The 10,000-nt window shown below is 44.5% G+C and overlaps 1 protein-coding gene across 2 annotated transcripts in view; it reads left to right on the top strand.

Moving 5' to 3' along the window:
- The window catches only part of nnt (nicotinamide nucleotide transhydrogenase), a 143,905-nt gene that overhangs the window by 42,885 nt on the left and 91,020 nt on the right, over window positions 1-10,000 (top strand). For both annotated transcript variants that reach the window (XM_083657694.1, XM_083657693.1), the window contains exons 15-17: window positions 1,277-1,510; window positions 4,326-4,486; window positions 8,152-8,331. In XM_083657694.1, the coding sequence (XP_083513820.1) occupies window positions 1,277-1,510; window positions 4,326-4,486; window positions 8,152-8,331 (575 nt within the window). The remainder of the gene's footprint in view (window positions 1-1,276; window positions 1,511-4,325; window positions 4,487-8,151; window positions 8,332-10,000) is intronic.

Raw genomic sequence — 10,000 nt, forward strand, 5'->3', positions numbered from 1 at the left:
TAGGTTGCAGTAAACCTTCTGATAATGATTTATATTCTGGTATCATTGTTCTCCAGTGTGATTGCCAAGTCAAACCACCTCTATATAGAGCAGCGCAGGAATGAGTCCGGAGGAAGAGGAAAAGTCTATGGGGTTTTAGAACGGGGATTTCACTTCAATGCATCAAATAAGGTCTGTGGTTAACAAAGGTTTATGGGGACATGAATTTGGGTTCAGCAGGATAATCTTCACAAACGTGAATCACTTTGTTTTTTTTAAACGTGTTTTTTTATAAAACGCTTCAAAAGTCATAAAAGTGATTCACATTTGTGAAGAGTATCCTGCTGAACCCAAATTCACGTCCTCATAAACTTTTGTTAACCACAGACCTTATTTCATTCATTCAGACGTTTGGTGAGCGGCGCCAACAGCACCACCTAACCACCACACGTCTGGGAATTTACTGTTCCAAATCTGGTTCATTGAGCCCGGCGAGAACGGCCGGCAGCAGACACGCCTACATTTATTATTAGAATTGTATTTGGTAGCGGCAATGCAATGTTTCATAGTTCCAATATAGAGCAAGACACTGATGTGCTGCAAAGAGAGTTTAGACCTGTTGTTTATTTTACAATCATTTTTCCTACCCGGAAGTGGCCCGCTTGCTACTGTGAAGTGCTGTGAGGTCATCAGCAGGCTCTGTAACGTTAGCCTCGGGAGTAGGGTTTATCGCTGGGGAAAAGACCTCTAGCCGCCGGGGCCGGATGAAACACGTCCTATTAACAGGTTATGTTTGTTTCTAAGTGATTCATATGTTTCTCCGCAAACGCGACAGCACCGGTTCTGCATGAGCGTCACTGCTCCCAGAAAGCAGGCCCGCCCACAACACTCATGATTGGCTCTCCGATGCAAGGCTTCCAACTACACCACCTAACGTTATGAAAAGATTTAAATAGTAATATTCTCAGTCTTACAGTAGTGAAACGGATTAAGACTGAGAGCTGAGTCTAGGGAATTACAGAATTTTCAAAAGTTCTCAAAATCTTTTGTTTTGTGATAAACTTATTGAAAAGCTCGTTGAAAATCAGCAAAGTGATTTGTTTTACCCCTGCATGTGTGATGAGGTCTTTTGTCCATATCTTTGTATTTATGAACTTGTTTTTTTGCTTTCATGTATATCCATATAAGTTCAGTCAGTATCGTAACATGTTCCTGTGTGTATTTACATTGTGCATAGGAAGACCACTTGATTTATTTACTGTGTATTCATGTATGTGTTCATTCATTCTCACTCCAGGCCTTGGCATCGCTAAACGGATCCAGATCACTGACCTGCCCCAGCTGGTAGCAGCCTTCCACAGCTTGGTGGGCCTGGCTGCGGTGCTCACCTGCGTGGCAGAGTACATGGTGGAGTACCCCCACTTTGCCACCGACCCTGCAGCAAACCTCACCAAGATCATAGCTTACATGGGCACCTTCATCGGAGGAGTGACCTTCAGTGGCTCCTTGGTGGCCTACGGCAAACTGCAAGGTGAGAGGAGCGCAGTGTCTCTGCAGACGTATGTGAATCCATAGGCAACCACAAATACACACATGCTGATGTGGGGAGACAGATCTGGCCATGTGTGTCACGCTGAATTCAACATCATAATTAAGCAATAGATCACAACATGCCGTGCTATATGCTCATTATACCACACCTAAGGCTCGTGATTCGTCACCAGTGTGCACATCACCAGTGCAGAAGTCTGCCTAACAACCAATCAGGGACTTTATCAACTACAAAAACTTAAAGTCCCTGGAAACCAAAATCCACAAAAACATTGTAACTATTACATTTAGGGTCTTATGTGAGTGATTGTGTGCCTCAGAAAGTAGGAGACATTAGTTTCAACCCAAACCCCCAGAATTGCCACTTTTCTACAAGGTCTGTATTTCCACTTCCTCATTGAAGAGAGCGGTGCGCGCGGTGCTAAAATGAATGATCTTATCACGTCATAAGATTTTTTGTCCGTTCTTATAAAAACCTTCTTGCCCCCACAGTGCTCCCTCAGTGTCTGTCTGTCTCCCTCCCGCTCTGTGTGCTGTGTGCCGAGCGCTATGCTGCCTGCTCTCTCTCTCTCTCTCTCTCTCTCTCACTGTCACACACACACACACTCCATCTCTCTTTCCTTCTCTCTCTCTCTCTCTCCGTTTCCCTCTCTCTCTCGGAGGAGGAGACCTGCAGTCCTGCACGCACACACACGGGACACGCCCACACAGTCAGCGGGAGAAAATACAGTCTAAAATCTAATTGATTCTCATGACTTTTGTCATGACTGTCAAACCTAAATTTATATACTTTGCGACGTTCATCATCGTTCAAATTTGGCTGGTGGCTTATTAACATACTGTAGGTTCCTGTGGTGTGATGAACTCAAAATGCTAAATAATAAAATAAAAAAACTCTGGTTTCCAGGGACTTTAACAAAAACAACAAACTGTCTTTATCAATTAACAAGTCAGAGTCATCGTCTCCAAACTTTCGAGTCCAAATACATCAATGCTCGAGTCCAAGTCTCACCAGTGCTGCAAGTCCAAGTGGAGTCATGAGTCCTCACTCAGACTCAAGTCCAAGTGGAGTCACGAGTCACAAGTCCTCACTCAGACTGGAGGACTGCAACTGTAGTTGTGTTTCCATTACACTCAGAAATGCGCAAAATCTAAATATCGCAATATAAATTGGGCAATGGAAACAGGTAAATTTCGAAAAACCTCCCAAATATCGCAAAACGTTTTTGCGCTCTCATGAGGTGGTTTTTCAGACGTGTCGATATAGCAGTTTATCGCAAAAGTGGAATGGAAACACATTTTTCGCATTTGCATGTCATGTGACCCATCTTCTCCTTTGGAAAAGGAGCGGAAAATGAAAGGAAAATGAGGGAGAAAGGGTTCGATAAGCCGTGGCAAAACCTCCGCAGCAACCTAGCAGAAAGACGAGTGTTGTGCAAAAGCGGAGCTGGGGAAAATAGATAATGTTTAATGACAGAAATCGCTCCATGGTGACAGGCTGCCTGTCTGTGTGCGCGCAGTTGTAGGCTACCTTTTTTCCTCTGCCTCTCGCGCGCTCACTGCATTCACCGCAGCCAGCAACATGTTGGGTCAGGGTACGACACTCATTTCTTTTGAATTGATAATCAGGCTGGTTTATATGCGTTGTAACTTCATGTGGTGATTTGCATTGACCATTGGTTGGATTTGAGCATGCAGGGGACAGGATTTGGGGCAGATCCCCGTGCGTAATCACTGTGGCAGCTGCTGCAACGGGGAATTGCGTTCAGGTGTGTGCGCCGTCACTCAAACTCAACTTCAATGGAAACGCCTACAAGTCGCAATTGTACATTGTCGAAGTTGTAGAAATATCGCAATTATTTTGCGAAAAACTGTAATGGAAACACAGCTACTGACAGACAGGTGCACACAGCCAAGGCCTGAACCACTCTGCCCACATAGCAAACCACATGTAGCCCCACTATGTCAGTGTTCTTTGACCCTTTTTTCATCCTAGTTAGCACTAGACACACACACACACACACACACACACACACACACACACTTGTTAGCACTAGACACAAACACACACACACACACACACACACACACACACACACACACACACACTTGTTAGCACTAGACACACACACACACACACACACACACACACACACACACACTTGAACACACTCCCTGGAAACTGGAAGTCATTAGTGTGAGGGAAGGAGTATTCCCGCTTTCTTTCTTTTTCCTTCTTTTGAAACCTGGGAAAACCTTCTGACACGGCTGTAAAAACACTATTTCTGTTCCTTTGATTTGTCTTTTAGTTTGGTGTTTTGGTGGCTTCATTGATTGATACATGTTTTAATGTATGTGTATATATATTTTAAAAAATGCAGTATAGTACAGTATGAATGTAGCAGTTGGAAAACCAAACCAGCTTGTGTTCACACTGTTAATAACATAACATCATTTACTACTTAAGTATTTGTAAGCTCAACTTTTTTTTGGAGTCATTTTGTTTTCTTGTCCACACACAAAAATTCCCAAATGAAAGCCAACACAACTTTGAACACATCACTTGGAGTTAGCAGCCAGAGGGATTCTTCTCTTGCAGTGAGTGAGCTGTGGTTCAAATCAGGTGTTCCGTCTAAAATCTTGATTTGTGCTTCAGTAACGGACAAATTAAATGATAAATGTCTTTTTACAATTATAGTTGTTGGTTTTATTTTGACCTCATTTACTCTTTTCCTCTATTCCCCTGTCTTCCCCTCTGTCTCTTGTCTTCTCTCCTTCCTCTCCCCTCCATACAGGCATGCTGAGCAGCGCCCCCTTGATGCTCCCTGGTCGTCACGTTCTGAACGCTAGTCTTATGGCAGCGAGCGTCGGCGGCATCATTCCCTACATGCTGGATCCCAGTTATACCATGGGCATCACCTGTCTGGGATCTGTCTCCGCTCTGTCTGCTATCATGGTATGTTTGTCTGTGTAAAGTAAGGGGGATTTGTATGTAACTAGCTTAAAGGCTGGTGTTTTTAATTCATTGCGTACCGTCAACAAATCCTAAACAAAAGCAGCAATGATGTTGCTTTTGTCGCTCCGCTCAAATTAATAAAAGAGATAAAAAGGCCAGGGTGTTTTAATTTGCATTTAAACACCTGGGGCCGGTTGCACCAACTGGTCTTAACTATGCCTGGTCGTAACTCCTACGTCGGTCATAGTTAAGACCAGTCTTTAGAGTGGATTTACACCTGTTGCACCAACACGGCTTACGTCTGGTCTTAACTACGCCGGTCGTAGCAATGCGCGTTCATGTGAATTGCCGGGGAATGCCCTCTGATTGGATGATGTTGCAAAAAATGTGCCTCGCGACCTGCTTGGAGCACTGTGCCACTACGCTCTCTCAGCCACTACTGTAAAACACCCTCCCTCCTCTCACCCTCCCTCGCTCCGGGGGAAAAATGGTGGCGATTGAGCCAGACAGACAGTCTGAATGAAATTAAATGTAACGTTACCAATTCTATGTATTAAATTCTAAAAAAATTAACGACAACATTTGGGAAGGCTAAGCCACACAACTAGTTAGTTATAATCTTAACATCATGCTTCAAAGACGGAGAACTGGCTGTGTTACGACGATGACGGTAAGGATTCAAAAAGGTCTCCGCGGAGACAGGCAGGCTCTACGCCTCCTCCTGACCAGGCGTAAGAGTTACGCCTGGGCGTAGTGAAAATAAGGCTTAAGCCGTCTTGGTGCAACCGGCGTAGCTGTTAGGTCGTAAAGTTACGACCAACTTAGCTTAAGACCAGTGTAAGACCAGTTGGTGCAACCGGCCCCTGGGCAATGGGCATTGCTCATTACAAATAACATGAGCTCAGCAGAGTCGGCTGCATGTTCGTTTCTCTTCCTTCTCGTCTCGCAGCAGCTGGCAAGAAAATAGTGGGCGTGCACATGAAGTAAGCCAAGTCTTATTGGAGGCTGGAGCGGACATCACAGTGCATCACAGTAGAGGCTGTCACTCATCCAAATCACGTTAATTCTGCGAGGGATATATATAGCACCTGGATTACATACATGTTTCACATAGGGTTGTGTTTTGATTTCTATGTTTTATTTTGTCCAATATTTAAATGTTATACAATTGCATGTTGTGCTAACATAAACATTATTTCTATCTACCACGTAGCCTATTTAGGCTGATTTGGTTGCTATTTCTTGTCGATGTATTAGCCTGCTGCATGCTGGGAGATTTCACATGTGGCTCAATTAGCCATGCACCGATGCATTCTGTTTCGAACATGTTGTGATTGAACTGGAGCGGGACTGAGCGGGACTGAGCGGTACTGAGCGGTACTGAGCGGGTGATCGGTGCCACTCCAACTTTCGCTCCGGTACCGCTCTGGTCCCCGCTCTCCGCTCAAGCCAAAATCCCCCCGCTCGCTCGACGCTCCGCTCCGCTCACATGCTCTGGTGTCAGGAGCTATTTCACAACAGCGATAGTGTGCTGTGTAATAATACACAGCTGTAGTAATAGCAGCAATAAAAGCCCGGGTGTTAGCTACTAGCTACTGTCCACAAACGTGAAGGGAAAGAGCCTAGAGGCCAACGTTAGTAGTAGCAAACATTGGGCTCATGCAAGCAAGCGTCAGATATCAAACAAACATTTAACGTTAAGGTTATTTACCTTTGCTGTCACGACAATGTTTGATGATGATGATGATGTCGTTGGTGGCACAAAAGTAAAAATGTCAGACCAACTGCCACAGATGAAATAGTTATAACGCTAGGACTCAAGGGATTTGAAAGCCTTCAGCTCCTGAGATGTGTAGCTTAGCTATGCGAATACTGTATTCACAATGTCCGGTACGTTATACCTGGCAATATAATGAGTTATATTTACTTAAGTCTGTTTTTTATAGGGGTCCACACCTCCGACCAAACTTATTTTTTCATCACTTCTCTTTGATGAAGCCATAACTGTTGCTATATGCTCGGCCAGACTACGCTACGGCTGCGGTTTGTCAACAATATGGCGCCGTCCGGGGGGTTATCGAATAAGGTCTATACCTACCTTCTATACAACGGCATTACAGTATAATACTGTGATGCTGTTGTTATACACTCTAAACAGCGGGGAGGAGGAGGAGACGTGTAGACGAGAGTTGGAACAGAAGAGCATCCAGGGACAGACTAGAAGAACAGGAAGAGATCCTGCTTCCAAAAGAGACAGACAGCAGCATGGAGTGACTGGAACAGAGGAAGCACTAGCTGGAAATTTCATTTATTTTCAATAAGAGGTGAGCAGAGAGCTGTGAACAGTCTGGCGCTCACAGTGGCAAGCAGGCTCGACTTTGGGAAAGTGCCAGCTCCTTGCTCCTCTTACGCACATTACAATGGGCTCAGCTGGAGTTGAGTCATGCTTCTCTCTTGTGAAGACGTGCCACAGTGTGTGTGTTTTTGCATTACATTACATTGACCAACTGTATATATTTTCTTCTGTGGTCAATGAAATGGCAGCTTTAGTTATTGCTCAGTCATGGAGGAATTTCTAGCTTTACTTTGTGTGATTTCTCCTTCAGTGTGTCATTTCTAAGAAGATATCAACAGAAGAGCGGATTACTCATAATAAAATGTCATATTATTGCGTATATAGAAATAAGTAATGCACATTGGAAATATCTATTAGTGCTGAGTGGAAAAATTGGTACATCAATATGATATTTTTATTTCTCTCTAAATGCAGAAATCTTCTGACTAGTGTGCGAGAAAAAAATCTAAATGTGCTTTTTTTTTTGTTTATTTGTCCCTAAACATTATTATTAATGTGTAGTTTAGTTTTATAATAATGCACAGATACATTGTATACTTTAGAACAAATCTTTGGAGATGCTGGCCATATATGAGGTGTATCACAGGGTGTAACTGTGTCTGCTCTTCTTTAGGGTGTAACCTTGTCTCCTTTCCTTTAGGGTGTAACCTTGGCTCCTCTTCTTTAGGGCGTAACCTTGTCTCCTCTCCTTATAGGGCATAACCTTGTCTCTTCTTTAGGGCGTAACCTTGTCTCTTCTTTAGGGCGTAACCTTGTCTCTTCTTTAGGGCGTAACCTTGTCTCCTCTTCTTTAGGGCGTAACCTTGTCTCCTCTCCTTATAGGGCATAACCTTGTCTCTTCTTTAGGGCGTAACCTTGTCTCTTCTTTAGGGCGTAACCTTGTCTCCTCTTCTTTAGGGCGTAACCTTGTCTCCTCTCCTTATAGGGCGTAACCTTGTCTCTTCTTTAGGGCGTAACCTTGTCTCTTCTTTAGGGCGTAACCTTGTCTCCTCTTCTTATAGGGCGTAACCTTGTCTCTTCTTTAGGGCGTAACCTTGTCTCTTCTTTAGGGTGTAACCTTGTCTCCTCTTCTTTAGGGCGTAACCTTGTCTCCTCTTCTTTAGGGCGTAACCTTGTCTCCTCTCCTTTAGGGCGTATCCTTGTCTCCTCTCCTTATAGGGCATAACCTTGTCTCTTCTTTAGGGCGTAACCTTGTCTCTTCTTTAGGGCGTATCCTTGTCTCCTCTCCTTATAGGGCATAACCTTGTCTCTTCTTTAGGGCGTAACCTTGTCTCTTCTTTAGGGCGTAACCTTGTCTCCTCTTCTTTAGGGCGTAACCTTGACGGCAGCTATTGGAGGGGCGGACATGCCGGTGGTCATCACTGTGTTGAACAGCTACTCCGGCTGGGCCCTGTGTGCCGAAGGCTTCCTGCTCAATAACAACCTGCTGACCATCGTAGGCGCCCTCATCGGGTCGTCCGGAGCCATTCTGTCCTACATCATGTGTGTGGTGAGTAGGGACGCACATTCTAATCAATGTCCTTATCAATCGATCTGTCACGTTAACAATCAATTATTGATTAATCATTATGTCTTTGAGTACTTAGAAAAGCACTATATAAAGTCCTACCTATTATTATTATTATTATTAACACATTCACTGCCAACAACGTGTAAACACGTTTTCAGAATCCAGCTGTTGACTGCCAACAACGTGTAAACACGTCCTTGGCATCGATTTTTTTTTTTTAACGGGGGGTTGTGCATCTAACCCTTTTACATATCTTATATAAGTATTGGACGTGTACAACGTGTACAACCCATTCCACCGACCCACTAAGTGGCGACAAGGAAGTAGGAAGGCAAGCAAAAAGCAGTGTGATCCATTTCCATTCTCATGAAAATGGATTGGCGGAGGCGCTTTCGTTTTCGCGTTGATTGCTGGCGGTGCGGGATTGCAAACTTGCATCGTGGATTGCGGATGGAGCACACTTTGAGGCACGCAGCGTAAATATGACCAGAGTCGCAGGGGCTTCATCGGAGCTCTCGGCCAGGGCTCCGGGAGGCGGGCGAGTCCAGCCGGGCTTCCTCGGGGAGCGGCCACGCAGACAGGCACAGCCAGGCACAGCGGCAGCGGGGCAGTGAGGCTGGTGACAAGCAGCAGGCCATTTTGCCTTGCAAAATAGCACCAAATTGGAAACAGCCATAAAAGGCTTTTAGAATGGGATTTTCAACCCATTCTTTTTTGTTTCTTTTTCGCTCTAATTTAGAGTAATTTAATTTCTATTCAGAAATTTATTTGAGAGGTCGAGAGTATGAGAAAGTGAATTTGCACAGGTAGGAAAGTGCTTGTTACACGGCGCTGCAGCCAAGAAGAACGCCCGCGGAGGGAGGAGTTGAAGCAACTCTCCCTCTCGCTCTCTCCCTCTCTCTCTCTCTCTCTCTCCCTCTCTCTCTCTCCCTCCCTCCCTCTCTCTCTCTCTCTCTCTCTCCCTCTCCCCCTCTCACTAGGATTAAACCTAGTGCGTCTCCCTCCCGAGAGGGAGGGAGAGAGAGAGAGAGGGAGGGAGAGCGAGAGGGAGGGAGAGAGAGAGAGAGAGAGAGAGAGGGAGGGAGAGCGAGAGGGAGGGAGAGAGAGAGAGAGAGCGAGAGGGGGAGGGAGAGAGAGAGAGAGAGAGCCAAAAATGAATGGTTAAAGTGACTGTTCTATCCAATTTCACAAAAAGCCGTTTATCTCTGAATATTTTTTCTGACGCTAAAACCATGCTGTATTCAACTGCTAATGCTTACATAACTACTAACTCTACAAACTAACTCTTTTAGACAGAGAAAGTACACATTCTATTAGTACTTTTGAGATATTGTATGTTCACAAAGTCCAAGCTGAAACGAATCCTCGGCTCTTGTAAAATGAGCCAGAATCCTCAAAAAACGGCTTGGCAGAAGCTACCTACAGCAAAAAAAAACGGCTGGCAGTCAATGTGTTAATATAAAAAAAAAAACGGCTTTTGACATAGAGATTTTAAAATACAAAATGCAGGTTTTTACACCTGTCTTTAGGCCTGCTCAACCTGTTAATCAACCAAGCAAACTCCTGCTGTATTTCAACATTGTATTACAATGTTTACAATGGCAGTGGTGGTAAATCATTTCAGCAAAAAATTCAAAAACAAACAAAA

This window comes from Poromitra crassiceps, assembly GCF_964638095.1.
Source record: "Poromitra crassiceps genome assembly, chromosome: 21".
Classification (NCBI taxonomy): domain Eukaryota; kingdom Metazoa; phylum Chordata; class Actinopteri; order Beryciformes; family Melamphaidae; genus Poromitra; species Poromitra crassiceps.